The sequence below is a fragment of the Strigops habroptila genome, chromosome Z (assembly GCF_004027225.2).
Source record: "Strigops habroptila isolate Jane chromosome Z, bStrHab1.2.pri, whole genome shotgun sequence".
In the NCBI taxonomy this organism is placed as follows: domain Eukaryota; kingdom Metazoa; phylum Chordata; class Aves; order Psittaciformes; family Psittacidae; genus Strigops; species Strigops habroptila.
In genome coordinates, this window is record NC_044302.2 from 12,168,027 (window position 1) to 12,184,310 (window position 16,284).

The following is a 16,284-nucleotide window of genomic DNA, read 5'->3' on the forward strand; positions in this document are numbered from 1 at the left end:
AAAATGTTATTTAAACGCCAGTGATATCTCTAGCAAAGCCGCTGTATTTTCTCTTTTCCTATAGTGATTTTCTGATTAGTTCTGTGTCAAACAATCTCCTTTACCTCATTCGTTCTTGTAGACCTCTGCTCAAGTACCTGTATTAAGTAATTTTAATTTATTATGATAAGCTATATACAGTTTGCTGTTTAGCAAAGTGCTTGTCACTTTGCTGTAAACCATCTCATGTGATGTGACCTAACCAATTCTGACAGCAGAGAGAGTTCAACCACAATGTCGAGTTTTAAAGTTATTTACAGTGCTTGGAGGTTTGTCTGCGTACAGTATCCACTTAATCCGGCCTAAATCTAGGAAGCTGTCTTCTGGTCCTGCCACTCTGTCTAATGGGTGTTAATAATAGCTGTTCTAGTCACCCTGTCTACTGACTGAAAATCTATCTGGAGCTGTTGCATCTCATGAGGCAGATCAAAATTGACATTTTTTATTGATGTAACTGGTTGCTTCTGAATACTTGGGGACAAATAAAAGTAACTGAACTCAGAAATGAAGGGAAAAAGTCATTTGTTTGGTGGAATTGCAAGCCAACTGATGTATGTATTTAAGTAAGCAGTCCTCTAAAAAATAGAGTTTAAAATATACTTGAAAAATGAAGAATTAAAATTAGCCTTATAGCTATCAATTGCTTTAATATATCACATTTATGTTCTTGAATATAAAAATAATTTCATTATTAACTTCATTAAATGAATCCATGATGTAGACAGATCTCATTTAACACTCCCATTTCTTTTTCAGTGGATGTAGTATTAAAAGTGAAAAACTGCACATCATTTCATGAGAAAATGATCTTTGTTTCACAAGAAAATGGGTGATCTTTGTTTGCTGTTACTGTTTCCTAACTATTTTAATATCAATATATGTATGCAATATAGAAGATCTAAAATGTGGCTAAAGTCTAAGCAAATCATCTGGCTCTGGTTTAGACTTGGGGCAGGAGGAAAGGAAACAACAAGTAGGTGAAGACTGGGGATATGGGGCATGCCAGGTTGATTCCTGCTGAGGGAAGCTTATTTGTAAACTATGACAGTGTTGGTACGAGGTTCCAGTAGTGGAAGACAAGTATTTAGTTAATGTGGTACTGTGAAGGACATCTTATTAAAGAAACCTGGATTTAATTTTTTACATTAGATTACAGTTAGTTGATAAAGTTATCTCTGTGGCTGTAATATACTTACCCTTCAGTATTGCATTTGACTTATTATCACACAACATTCTGATTCGTTATATACAATATTAATAAGATACACATTAAATGGATTAAAGCATGGCTAACTGACAGAAGTAGGTGTCAGGAATGAGTCATCTTCTAGTGCTTGTTCTTTTTTCACAAGTGGGTTACAAAAGAGTTGATATTAAACCTGATGGTGTTTGATTTCTCATAAGTAATTTTTACATCCCAATAAATCACACAGTTGTAGACCTTTGAGAGTTGGTAGGTCAGCAAGATGATGGGAAGGTTGAGCAGTAAGATCTGGATCATCTGATCAGCTGAACTTATTAATATAAGATTTTTTTTTAAATAGACAAGAGAGGTCGTAAGTGTAAGAAGAAAGAATTGAGATGAAAGCTGGAGAATACTGGACTTGTCATCTGGAAATAATTTAGGCATGAGAATTTGCAAACAACTGAACATGTCTTCCATGTAGGGAAACTCAGAAACAGCTAATGAGATTTTTATATATGCATCAGAACAAAGGCTTAATTACCTCAGGGGGAATGAATCTAGCCCAAAGTAATGTTTTTAAAATATCTCTCAGTAGTATTTCTGTGTCTGATAATCTGTGTAGAAAGTCACAATTAATGTCTTCTAATGTCAACTCCATTTGAGAGTGATGGCAAGGAAGACTTTCTCCTTGAGAAATAAGAGTGCCTACACACTCAATTACCCAAGAATAGTAATTTTGGGAAATCCAGTCAATCTTTTCAAGCATGTATACGTACATGGGGGCTACTTGGACGCTTAAACAAAAAGCACCCACATGTTTAGTAGCTGTGTGGTGAAGCCTGACACACTTGAATAGAAACTGAAATATATAGGTAAAATATAAACCATAAACAAGAGATATGGTGAATTCTACCTGTTTACAAAATCAGCACTTATTAAATGAAAACCAGCTCATTTTGGCAGAGACTTTTCTAAGTAAGGACTCAGGCAAGTTAAGTGTAAAAACACGTGTCTGAGCAAACCACTGGTTGTTGTTTCCTAAACTTTACCCTGAATTCATAGAATTCAGTGCCCCTCAACTGCTCCCTGATGTGTCATGGTCTTCAAGAACATGTCCTGGTCTTAGTCCTCTGTCTGGTGCTTGGGACATGAGCCTGATCTTTTTGCCTTGTGTTCGTAGAGACCTGACAAATCTATGGTAGGAGTGGCTGCTCCTGTAGCCTGCTTATGGGGTTTCAGCACTGATCTCATCTAATACTTGCTTCTCAGTGAGGAATGGCAAATAAAGCCCGTATTTATGTCTTGCAAGTTTACAGAATCCAGCAAAAGAGGTTTAGCTCTTCTGTGTGTAGTCACCTCCAGAGGGAGACGAAAGGTCTAATAGACTAGTGAGAAGATAATTGCCAGCTAAATCAAGAGGTATTTAAAACACTTTTTATATTCCCTGCAGGACTAGTGCTTATGGCTTGCAGGCATCCTGGACTGTCTGTTGGAGCTGCTCACATTCCCAGATTTTCAAGGCAAGAAATAAGTGTTGAGAATTTCTGTGAATTGATCCACTGCTGCTTGAATGTGGCATTAGACTTTGGGACATGCTTGAAGACAGTGTGACTATGTACATCTTTTTTCACTGTCTATGGGGATGTGATTGCTTGTTCGTTTACATCAGGAGGAAGTGCAGAACACCTTGTGGGGTTAGTCTGGGCGCTGCTGTCCTGCAAGTCCTGCCTCTGTGTTTTCCTGGGTGCTTTCATCTTCCTCTAGGGAGAAGGAGCTGTGTTCGGTGGGTAACAAATCTTTCATATAGAGAGAACAGATGACGTGATTTTGGTGTAAGAGCATGACTGTGCCTCCTGACAGATGTGGCTTTGTTATGTAGTTTTACGTATTTCAAGCAGTTTCAAGCCCTACGTATACATGCAGCATCATGACAAAACTTTTTCTTTGATTTTTTGACAGATATAAAGATTACATACTGTTGGCCCGCTACTGGAATCCTTGTTTGATTTGCTGGTAGTGGAGGCTCAGCAATGCCAGGAGTGGAGTAACCGAAACATCCTCAGAGTTTTAGGCAGGCAGTGAAATGTTAGGCTCATTTATAGTTGTTTGATGTCATCTTTCTAATCCTTGTGGTTTTAACTCTTTCTAAGGAGAGCAGTAGATCTGGAGAAACTGATGAGCACTGAGCTGGGCAATTTTCTGTGTGTCACTTACGAGCAGGCAAGTGGATTTGTCAGGCCTTGCATGACGGCTTGAATTGTTGAAAGTTCTGTTGAGGGTGTGCTTTCCCTTCACTTTCATCTGAATGATGGTATGTACTCTGCAGCGTGGACTAAGGGAACTGCAATCAATGTTATGGATTTCTTCTTGAGACTGCAAGAGCTCCAGTGCTGTTGTAATCATCTCTGCAGAACACAGTTCATTTTGTTCCCCATGTCTTGCAATGGTATTTGTTTTGAAAGTTGCATATTGGCTTCTTAGGAGTTGAAGTTAGTTAATATGTTTATAAAGCTTTGCTCTCATGAGTTCAGTTTGCAAAATTCTCCCTGAATGAGCAGAAATCCACTCATGCTGGAGTTTCCAGGGCAGCATGCAGGGGAATGTAGCTGCTTCTGTCTCTTGAAAATGCTTTCTGGTTCTGTTGTATTAGATTGACTTGAATTTAGCTTTCTGGTCTGTTGGGACAGAAGATTGTTGGAGACTCAACAGATTAATCTGGACACTTTTAGCCATATAGTGTTAAAGTGTTGATACATGTTTTCTTTACTCAGAGTCTTTTTCAAAGACTTATAAGCCCTCTCTAGATTTTTATAACAGATAGTTCATAGTCCCAAGAGTAGATCCTTGGGCTCATCTATCTCAGGGTTGGCTCTCAAAAGAGTAATTCCACTGGATTGAAGAGGCAAGTGTTTGAAATTCAGGAGACTATAAAATTGATTCTTCCATAAAGAAGTAATTTGTGGTAAATGGTGTAGTCCTCTGGGCAGCTATTCGCTCATTTTATATGACCAGGACCCTTGAAACATGGTCAGAAAGATTAGAGAAGGACATCTCTTATCTGTCATTTATCTGCACAAGCCAGGAAAACTTCTCTTCTTTTGACAATACAGTATCTGGGAGCAGACCCAGCCGAACGTACCATCACACTCTGGGCTTCTGCAGGCAGGGAAAATGCAATTTTGAGAAAAGTTTAGATAGTGTTCTGGAGTTAACTAGATGATTCCGAAATACTTAACCTATACTTAACTGCATGTTCTTTGCTAGGGAAGCAGTAATGCACTGCATTATTCCAGGAAGCGTGGGAGAGATACAGGCAGGGTTGCAAGGCTGTACCTCCTGGGAAGTAAGCATGAGCTCCTCCAAAAAAGTACCCCCACTGAGAAGATGTTAGTCAGCTCTCCGTTTCCGTATTTGTCCGGTGCACTAGATTCTCTCATCATGAAAGCAGGTAGGCAGCTGGCATTTCTGTGCTGTGTCCTTGCTTTAGTAGAAAATCTCTGTAGACGGAGAAAGAAATCACATCACTTACTGGCCAAAGTGCCATTGTAAAACAAAAGCAGTTACTATGGTTAACATTTAAATAAATAAGTAAATTAAACTGAAAGTAAGACAAGCTGTCAATATAGATCTGTTTAGCTTCTATCGTAATGTTATTTCTGATATTAGCCTTATTACTGTCCTTCCCCAGCACTTCTAACAGCTAAAATGTTTCGTCTTCTCAAATATTTTTTCTTACTTAATATTACTGTGCATGCAGTCCTTAAACTGTGTTTGTCCTTGGCCTCATACTTAGAGGCACCAAGACAGTAAAACCAGTAGCCAGTAGCCTGGTAGGAACGACAGGTGATGTGAGGAAATAGTCTCATTTGTCTGGTTGTCATTTGCATTGGCACTACAAGACTCTTGACATGGTGGAACAGCAATCGAGTGCTATGTGTAATGAATTTAACAGTTTTGGGGTGGTGGTTATTATTATTCCAGGTAGATCTACTGTAATCTTCTAAAAAGTAAGGAGTATTCTCAATAAACTTGATACAGCACATTGCAACATCAGCGTTTGTACTTGACATCTGTTAAGAATGAATACTTAAATATTCAAAATGACCTTTCTGTATATGCTTTCTCAAGGAGAAACAGTTCCTCTATTCTTCATAATAAGCTGTTGTTATTTAATCAAAATATAAATGGGCAATGTGCACTTTATAAGGTGGGAAAATGTATTTCCTGCCCCCAAGGGCTTGCCTATATGCGGGAATGGACAGAAAGGGAAATTAGAGGAGAGGATTTATGTAAATCGAACTGTGCAGCAACTTAAGTCTTGTGCGGATATTTCAGTATCTGTACATTCAGTGACTTCATCATAGGCACCTGTGATGTGAAAGCATCTTAGCTATTAGAGTGTGTTAAATGCTAAATATTTTTAGAGAAAACTTGAAATAAACCAAAATATCAGCGATTTCACTAATATATCCAAATAGGAGATATCACCTTATGAAAATTGTGACTCATATACATTTCATGTATATGAGTCAGTAGAATAACAAAATACACCTTTTTGAATATTTGTAAAGTACAGTTTAGTGGGTAAATAAATCAAGTTTCTCCTATAAGCTTATTAGTTTCTTCATGTCAAATTCAGATCACTGAAAGCAGCGAAACCCTAAGACTGAGCTTATCGTGTTGTACAACTGCGTGGTATATGCAGAGTTTAGAAACGTGTTTAATAACTAATTTATCACATTTTAGGTTGTCTCAGAAAAGTAATAACATGCAATTTTAAAGGTTGAATTGCTTCAGGATATTGAGTGTTCACAACCAGCTATCAGTATTTTCTGTGATTCAGAAAGAAATAACTTGTTCCATATTTGCATTAAAAACTGACTTAGCCATAGTAAAGAACAGTTAAACTTCCATCATTTTCATAATGAAAATTGATGGCTGCTGTAATAAGTAAAGCATCTCTTGGCTCATGTTGTTTCCTAAGATTGTGAAGGAGAGAAGTAGGAAAACCAGTACAGATGTCACCTTATATTTTTTTCTTAACTCTATCAGGTTTTTTATTAGCCTTGTATTTTGAGTTGAAGAAACTCAAAGACATGCAAGTATAATAATAAGGATAAAGCATTTCTCTTTATTACAGTCAGTTACTGCTAATCTCCATTTAGAGTTTTAACAGGGATTTATAGGGATTCATTTGTGGTTTAGGTTTGGAGGTAATTAAGTACCTTTCTGCTGCAAAGAAGAAATCGAGAGAGAATTGGCTCAAAGCTAAAACAAGATTCCTGTACTAGTGCATACATTAAACTTCTTTTTATTTGGTTGTCACCCCAATAGGAATGATTAGTGGGTTGTAAAGAAAGAAAATGTATTGCGTTACATCTATTAAAGCATGTTTTATATGTAACAGTAATTAAAATATAATTGAAATCATGAGTTCTTCTAATTATTGGCTTACATAATACTTAGTTAAAGAGTGAGCATCTACAAATGTGTCCTTTTTACACATCTAGAAATGGTTTGCTGGCAGCATTTTAATTAAAGATGGATTAGTTAAAATGCAGTTTAATCATTCTGTCATCAAAGGATTTAGACCCCATTAATTAGCTGTTGATAAATAGGTTTAAACTACAAAAAAATTAATTTAAAATATGCCAGTTGAGATCTAGAATTATTAGAGTTGGAAATGGAGCAATGAATCTAAGAAAAATTCATGCCAGCTCTTTCTGTAATATTAGATTAAGTATGAAATTTAGACCAGCACAGAACTTAGTTTTGCCTTGTTAGTAATAGACGTGATTCAAATGGACTTTAGAATTGGTGAAGAAATAAAATTGAGACCCCTCTTAATGGTCGTTGCTTTCTAGTGTGGCAGTGGGAATGTTTTTCCATTTATGTCTTTGGTGAAGATTGAAAAGTCATTTAAAAATCCTTCTGCTGTAGAAAATGGATGAAAATAAATCCTGGATTCAAGGTTTTACAGCTACCACTTGGCTGTATGGGAACAGTGCACAAGGAGATCGCACTGCTGTGTTAGCTTCCTAAATACAACAGATGGGGAGTTCCAGACTGCCAGGCAGGCCAGGAGCATGAAGAAGGTGATGTTAGCACATTGTAGAAGAAGGACAAGTTCCCACCTTAAACTGCATGCTTTATGACTATATTCAGTGCTGAACCACCCAGCCTGAGACTGACTGCGGTACTTGCTGTTGTAACAGACTCCAGAATTGCACACAAGGTCTGTTACCTCTGTCAGCTGCAGGGATGGTTATGCAAATCAATTCAATTTCATTGCTTGCAATGGTTTAATCGTAGCTGGAGTCTCAGTGATGGCAATGTCTTGTACCATTTGTGCTTTTTCTGTCAGTTACTCGATGATGGTTCTCTGACTCCCTGGAGCTCTGATGCAATCCTTTGGGTAGCCCTTGTTTGTATTCTCTGTAACAGCCCCTTGGCAAACTTGGCAGATCTGGAAGAGGCATATTCCTCTACTGACAGAGCAGGTTGAGCTTCTCTATATGAAAAAAAAGTGGAGGGAGGTAGACCTTAACTTGCAGGTTTGTACTATGAATATCTTAATCAGCTTAATTGCTATGAAACAATTAAGGATTTCAATAGTTCCATAGTCATAATATTTGAATCCATAAATTGACTGTTTTTTATGCAAATGAGTCAATTCTGACAAATGATAGGTGAATAGAGTTAAAAGAGTTTCAGGAAAATAGTGATTTGACATCCATACTTGAAGACTTTCTTAGAAGGCTTCTGGAGTATTAATAAAAAGATCGACTTATTGGAAAGGTGTATTTACAGAGCACTCTGGCGGCTCTCCTGTATCTAGTGTACCTGTACAGTTGTCTTGCCAAGCTTCTGGAAAAGCAGCAGCAACAGAGTATAGACTTACAGAATCGTTTGCACTTGAATGTTGGTAATGAAATGGGTCAGCTGAACTTCTGTGAAATGAATTCTCAGAGTGAGGTAGAGAGATGTTGCACGAGCCTAGAATTATATGAAAGGCACATCAAGTGAGAGTCGGTATATACAGTTCTTTAAACTGCATCTGCTAAAACTCTTGCCCTTTCCGCATACTGGGGAAAAAACGTGGATTTAAACTCAAACAGAACTGGTAGAAAAAACTTAACATCAATCTGTCTGGGAGGGAGAAAAGGAGATAATTCCACAGGCATTCTTAAACTGCTGCAGTATTGTAGAGTCATGTTGTTCTCTGACCAAAAAATTATTCAAAAATTGGCGGTTTGAAAAATGGTGGGGGAAAGCTTCTTTCATGTGGAATGGTTAACTGTGGCAATAAAAGGACAAATTAATCAACAAAAAGAAAATATGTGTGTGTGTGTGTGTGTGTGTGAGAGAGAGAGAGAGGGAAAAATGCAGTTCCAGGTTCTCTAAATTGACCAATCCATGTAGTTCAGCAAAAAAGATGAAATATCAGCTAATATCATATAATCTCTTCAGTTATTCTTTATATAAAACAAATAATTTATAATTCCCAATTATGCAATTAAAATGCTGATTACCCCTCACCTAAACTCTCTTCTTGAATTGAGATTATCAGTTACCTTCAATCATTGCAAATTATATATGACATATGTGACAGTGCTGAGTTTTGTATTATTTACTTTCTGTTTAGTGGATGACTGGTTTCCAGGTAGCATTAATGGCTGGTGAAATGGCTTTGCCTTGGTGGACTGTTTCCTGAAGGAATGGCATTCCTTCTGATGTATGTCATTTCATATGCTTAAAATATGTCTGCATTTTGGGGTAATCTTGCCATCTGTTCCTGCCCAGAGCTCTGGATACATCCATTTTAGAACAGAGAAGTAGCACATTTAGAAACATCAACATGAATTTTTGGTTACAAAGGTGAGACCACTCACTTCCTTGCTGCTTCTGCACAGCTTTTCTTTATTTCATAATAGATGTTCTGCATGTAACTACATTAATGTACTGCCAGTTTCATGTGTCATACCTGCTTGCTAAAGTTACAGTTCTTCTATCCCTGCTGTACTCAGGTAACATTTTTCTCTTTTACAGACTTATTATTATCTATAGTTTGCTGCATATAAAGAAAAATAACTTAGTTACTAAGAAAACACACACACACAAAGAGAACAGAATTTCAATGTTGAAATTCAGAAGGATCAACACTTTTTAGAAAAATAACACATTCTTCTGCTTGTGCATGATACAAATTAGGACAATTTTAAATAGAGATGCTTCAAAGTATAGCTGCATTCAGTGTCTCTGGTTGATAGTAAGCTTCAGCAGATCTACTCTGTGACTGTGCAAAATAACCCAGCTGATGGTTGAATTGCAACGTTTTCATTAGAAGTAGTGTGAACGGGATTAAGAACTCATTGCACAGAAGTGGTTTTGTTTCCTGTTGTTCTTGGAGCAATAAATTCTGTTCTGAACAATTTCTGGTCATGTAAACCACTTAAATAATAACACTGCTTTCATAAATGTCTAATTATATTGTCTCAAAGGTGTAGAAGAATCCTTTGCTCATCTGTTCCTAGTTCTTATTTTCTTGTGATGCAAGTTTGTAATCCACCATTTGTTCACTAATAGTAAACTGGATGATTTCTCCTACTCTCTCCACTCCCCTTCTTTACTCCTTTGCAATGAAGTACACACTTTTTTTGTGTTAAAACAACCTCACACATGTTTTGCAGTACTGCAGTGTTGTTTGTGAACTAAATGAAAATAGGATTAGATAAACTAAGCCTTAAAGCATGAAGTTGTCCATGGAAAATAGATTACATTACCAAAGTAAATTGGTTAACAAAGAAGAATGCTCTGTATTTAAGAACCTCACAGTGTCTAGTGTGGAATTAAAGGAAGCACTACTCATATGTCCACTGATAGACTGTTACTGACACCTCTTCTTTCCTGTGTGCACAGTTCTTCCAGCCTAGTTTGATGCTAAGTATAAATACTTTAGATATCATGGACAAATTCTATTTACTGTGGCTTAAAAATTTTGCGTTATTTGGCTTTATAGCTTTCTCATGTGAAGATATTTATGTGTCTAAATGATCAAAACAGTGGCTTTCAGACCTGATACAGAGAGATTAGCTTTGGAAAATTTGGCCTTTTGTAAATTCTTTGTAAAAGCTACGGGTTTTAGCCTGACATATGGCTATGCTTGATACTTACACTGTACAGAAACATAAGGCACATTCTAGTTGTAATTCAAAAGTATTTCAGTGCACAGATAACTAATAGATATTCCTCTACATCTTCCAACTGTACTCACTAAAAAAAAAAAAAACAACAAAAAAAACCCCACGGAAAAAAACCCCCGAAAACCAAACCTACAGAACTACCTTAAGCTTCTGTGGCTTCCAATTTATAGTTCAAAACCACCTGCTTGCATTTCAAGGCAAGTCTCAAGGGCTGCGTTCAAAGAATACTATTTTTGAAGTGTGTAAAGGTTTCTTCTTATTAGGAGGCAACTTTCTCAAAGGTACACTGAGGATATTTTATTGTGGATCTGAAACATCCTCAAAACAGTGAGTTATCCAGCGTGAATACATATATATATATATTTATGTATTTTAAGTTGTTTAAACATAATCACCTTAATGAGATACTGACGCGTGAGTGTCCTTGACTCTTACGTACAGGCAAGTTGCGCTTCTGACAGCAGATCTCTGGTACACAATCTAAAAATCTAGTTCCTGAACTACCAGTATCCAGCAGGTGTTCTTGACATGGCTCCAATATCTGGAATAATGAACAGAGTTATTCGGTGGTTTTGGTCCTCCACCACTGGAAGTCTTTGAATGAGTAATTGTTTCTCCTTCCCAAAGCAATGTGCACACCTTGTTCTGCACCACTTTGCTGTAGTTACTATGGATGTGGGACTTGGGTAGAGGTAGAAGATGCCACTGAGGAATGTCAGGAACTTGGTTTAAGTTTTTAATTTCTGTCAGATGTTCTTGCCACTTTTTGTTCCTTCTCTATCTTTCTTTTCTCTGTACTTGCTACATTTTCTGTAATTACAGTTTTTTACCCGTTTTTGTAAGATGTAAGCCAAAATACTGAATTGGATTTTTATATAGAAATTGAACCTTTTTGATCTAAAAGTATCTCAGTTTCGAAAGTGAATAGCTGAGAAATACAAAATGTGGTTTTCTTATAAATAATTGTTACGACTCAAAACCAGCTGATGACAGGAATTCAAATTAGAGATTGCTTGTTTACCTCTTTTGGGAAACAAAAATCGCACTCTGCTAAGTGTGTATGGATATGTTGTAGTCTAGTGCTGAGGAAGATCTGAAAATAAGCAAAAAGTGTGATGGAAATCATTACAGATAGTTTCTACCCCTCCTGCTTGAAGTCCCCTTATTCCTTAAATCCACTTAAGTTAGGAAAACTGTTGACATTAGACTACTTCATTTGATTCAATTTACATTTGTAGCACAGATCTGATTGTAATTGCAGTGTGTGTTAGATAACAGTAGAAAGACCTAAGATGATCATAAGACACACGAACATTGTCAGAGTGGTTCTTATAATTTGTCAGAAGGTTTATCCACAGCAGGTTTTGCTTTAATGGCTTTTCAGGCTGTTCTGAAGTTGAGCTTTTTTAAGCATTCTGGACTTTTGTTTGGATGTATACAATACTCCACAAGATTCCAAAAATAGCAGGTATATACTTTTCCTGTTGCTTCTAATGATGAAGAAAGCAGAGTTTTCTTCTCTCTCAAGTCCATGCAGTCAATGAGGTAGTCAAGACTGCGCAGAGCAGTGAGGATAACACTGCTTGTGCCTCAGCAAATTTGAAAGGGTAGGGGCAGATGCACCCATGTCAGATTTACTTGAGTTGTTGGTGGCTGATACTTGTTTTAAGTTAATGGAAAAAGCAGTGATGTTTTTCAGGTTACCTGCAATCTCGGTGTTGTCAGCCAGTTAAAGCAGCTGATGATTTTCTGCAGACAGAAAAAGTGCCAAACGCGGGAGGTACCTCTGAGTTCAAGAGCTGGTTCCAAACGCAGCACGGGCGGAACCCGTGTCAGCTCCGGCAGTTGTGTGCACGGGAAAGTTAGCGCCTGGCTTGCAGACACACCAGTGCCGTGGGGCACCGGTCAACGGTCATCAAATTGTGGGGTCAAATGCTAACAGGTCAAAGGTCATGGGATCAAAGGTCACATTATTGTCATTAAATGTCACAGGGGTCAAAGGTTTCATTCATAGGTCCAGGATCAAAGAGCAAAGGGCATGAGGTCAAATGTCATGTCAAAGGTCATATGGTCATATATATCTAAGGTCACAAGGCCACAGGTCAAAGGACACGGGGGTCAAAGGTCACTGTGTCAGCGCAAGTGACAGTTTAGGTGATAAATGTTATTCTTCAGTTTAGTGGCAGCTCTGCTGTGCTTTCACCGGGTCGGGTTCTGCTTCGCTCTTCTGCCCTTTCACCTTCTCTTTGTTATTACTGGGTGTTGGGGCAATACAGAATTACCTTGTAAAAACACAGCATTTTGAGCAGAAAAGAGACCTTGAAAACTGGGTCTCCCCAGTAAGCCTCTAAATGTATGTTTTCTTTTTCCCTTGTGTGATTAATTTGTGTGTTTTGTTTTGTTTCTCCTTAAATACTGTCATTTTGTATAATTTTAAAATCTGGTTTGGATTTACAAGCATGTAATGTCTTTAATATCCTTCAAAGTGTTTGGATTGTGTTCTGTGGATCACTGCTGCGGAAGGACAAAATCACAACATCGCTATTCTTCTGAATAGCACCATTATCACTCTGTGTTAATGAAATGATTTCAGTATTACAAGTAATGAGGTTTTGAAATTCATTCAGTATTAAAGGGAATTGGATTGTAATTAGAGCATATTTCAAAAAGAATAAAAGGATCCATGATATGCACTCAGCTCTTAAAGCACCTAATCCTATATTAATTGTTCTTTGGGCACATCTGCCCTCACGTGAAGGGGATTTTGACAGTGAAGATAAAAATGTTTTAATGCTTTTAAGGGCAAACAGCTCCTCCAGCAGGATGGCAGTGCAAAAGGAGTACTGTTGGGCAGCGTGGGGCTCAGTCTAATGTTACCACGTTATGTTCTTGCTGTTGGGATTGAGTATGCGTTAATTTTTTTCCCCATGTTTTGGCAGGGGAGATCACAAAGGTATTAGGGTACCGCTATCTGAAATTGAATAGTTTTATGTTTTCTCTATGTCTGTTGTGCTACAGACAAGAAAACATGAGACCATCCATTCCAGTGTGGACCATGATGCTAGGAGAGAGTGTCTGGCTTGACTTAACGGGAGAGCTCTGCTGGCTTGTGTGGAGAGGAGGGTGTACAGCATAGTCAGGTGTAGTTCAGGCTTCAGGATTATTTATTTCAGCTTTCAGCAGAACGTATCAGTGAGGTTGTAAAAATGAGAGAGCTTCTGCTGAAATAGTTTTGAAGAAGAGCTTTTCCCTATCTGGTGGGCTCCTTCCCTCTGAAGGGTTGGTTGGACTTCACTTTTGCTGAATTTGCACACCATGAACTGAAGGCAGCAGGGTTGAAATTAAGGATCATGGATGTGATTTTATACCCAAAATGATCCAGTGTTTTTCTCAAAGTCATTTCAGAGAGTTTGGCCAGCTTCAGCATTTACCTGCTACCATTCCTTTCAGTCTGTGGTCAGATGAACTACCTTTTGCCAACAATGCTTTGCCTTTCTATGTTGTGTTGTTAAGGAAAGTAATTTGCCATTTGAAGTTACCGAGCTGCACTTGACCCCCTCTTCTCTGCTGCAGAGTTGCTTAATGGGCTTTTGGAAATCACATGATGCTCTGTAGGACTGCTGAGCTGTGGATGTGGGTGAATCTGAGTCTTCAGATGGGCAGAAATAAGCAGAGAGCCTCATCAGGGAGCTGGGGATTTGCACCAGCACAGCTGTACTCAAGAAAGACTTAGTTTTTCTCCCTGTCCTATGGGGGTTTTGAATATATTGTTAATTACCACCTGTCTTTCTTTGCAGCCTGTTCCAGCACTACTGCTATGCTCGAGGTGGCATGCGCCACACTTCCTACACTTGCATCTGTGGCAGGTAAGTAAGTTGATGGTTTACACCGAGCTGTTGTAGTCTTTATGGTCAGGTTTCCACTGGATTTGTAATTTGTAATATTGTTCCTTTGAGATGCGTGATGTGTTTGCAAGTGCCACCACAGTGAGTTTTGAACTGTTTCCTCTGGAAAAGCTGAAGAAAGGTGTCTTAAAGAAATAACTTGGTTACAGATTCTGCTATGCTTGAGAGATTCCCCAATAACTGCTGCTATTGCCAAGATCACGTTTATGCTCACGTCTGTGCTGCAATTGCCTTTTTTATTAAATAGTGTTATGGAGAAGGGCTTTAGAGCTATTTTCTGTTGCTCGAAAATACTCTTTCTGAAATATACCTTAAGTATTTAATATCTTTCTCAAAATTCTTTGCCTCAAAGGTTAGCATGCAATTAAACTAATCTTTTTGGAATTTGGAAATTCTTTGCTCTCTATTTTTCTTCCTGAACAGCTAGTGTTGGAGGTATTGTATTTGGGAAGGTCTTATAAAAGTTTTCCCTGCAGTTGTAGAAATGCACATTTTTAATTTACAGAATTTCAAGAGAATAGTGTAGGATACATGTTGAAGAACAGCTGTGTGCTTTGTGCAGATATTAATCTTATTTAGTCAGTGGAATTAATCTAATCAGAGATGTGTGACAGTTAGATGCGGCATGTATATCAGTATATATGTTCCAGTTGTAGATGTGCTGCTATTCGCAAACATTTGCCCTACACTGAAATCACATACTCTTACAAAAATAAATTTTACGTTAATGACAGTAATGTTATATTGCTTTGGAGGTAATAGGAACAATTAGCATCTTCGCTTCTTTCTGCTGTTTACTCAATTGCTTATTCGTAAATGCAATTTTCCAATTTGTATGCAAAATTGCAGGAGGAGCATGAGCAGTTTTATGGCAAATTGTGCATCTAAATTGTCTGAAAAGTTTTCTGTTTTAAGTACCGTCGTATAACTTGAGAATTAACATCCCATTGAAATGAGACTCCATCTCTGTGGTGTTGTCACAGGCTGTGATGGTAAAATCAAGTTGTCTCTGTGTGTGGTTTTCCACAACCATACACATTTCACGTTCACTTGTAGTAAATTAGAACCCGTGCTGCAGGGTCTGCTTTGAATGCTAGACATCCGTGGTTTTGCTAAACCTATAGAAACATCTATGGCATGCTTACATGGTGGGTCCTTGTGACCCCATGGGGGCAGACTAAACTCTCCACAGGACAGAAAAATCCAGGACTTGTTACATGACTCTGGGAACCCAGGAGGAGGAAAGCCCCAACAGTAGTTCAGGAGCGGGTGAACACAGGAGCTTCATGGGTGTCTGGCCCCACCGTACTGGGGGCGCTTAGCAGGGTGTGGAGGTGGTTTGAGCTGCCTCAGAACCACTGGAGGATTTAATACATGGAGAAGGGCTGCCCTTGAAATGCAAGATCCTAACAATATCGTGACTCACTGTTGCAGTTGGGAGCTGGCATTGTATGCTACAATTAAAAGTGCAGACAAACTTGATTAAAAAAAAATAAAATTATAAGAAGATAGGATACAAAGCCCTTTGTCCATAAATTGCTATAGCCTGACTATGAGCAATGAAGTAAGAGTGAATAGTATTAACAGTTTTAAGCTAGGTCCTAATAAAATGAGTGTAAGTAGAAATATCTGATGAATTCAATTAACATAATAACAGCAAAATAATAAGCATTTTTTTATCATGAAAATGTCATGCACTGTAAATATTGCGCTTACCTACATTATAATTAAAAATAGCTATTGCAAGTAGGATTTTTGAATAGTTATGCTTTCTTCTATTCATGCGGAGTGTTGTTGTTTTCCTGACACTTAAAGTTGTGGTATTTTGACAGGAACTTTCCTTTTTAGATTTCAGGCCTGATAATAATTTCTATAGAAAGGAATCATGCTTCTAAATAAAAACCATGTTTGTTATTTAGATTTAGAAAAGATGCTCACTAAGCTGGAAATC

At 37.9% G+C, this 16,284-nt stretch overlaps 1 protein-coding gene across 2 annotated transcripts in view; it reads left to right on the top strand.

The window, feature by feature from the left end:
* Positions 1-16,284, top strand: part of PEPD (peptidase D) — a 142,264-nt gene that overhangs the window by 61,420 nt on the left and 64,560 nt on the right. For both annotated transcript variants that reach the window (XM_030511500.2, XM_030511502.1), the window contains one exon: positions 14,226-14,294. In XM_030511500.2, the coding sequence (XP_030367360.1) occupies positions 14,226-14,294 (69 nt within the window). The remainder of the gene's footprint in view (positions 1-14,225; positions 14,295-16,284) is intronic.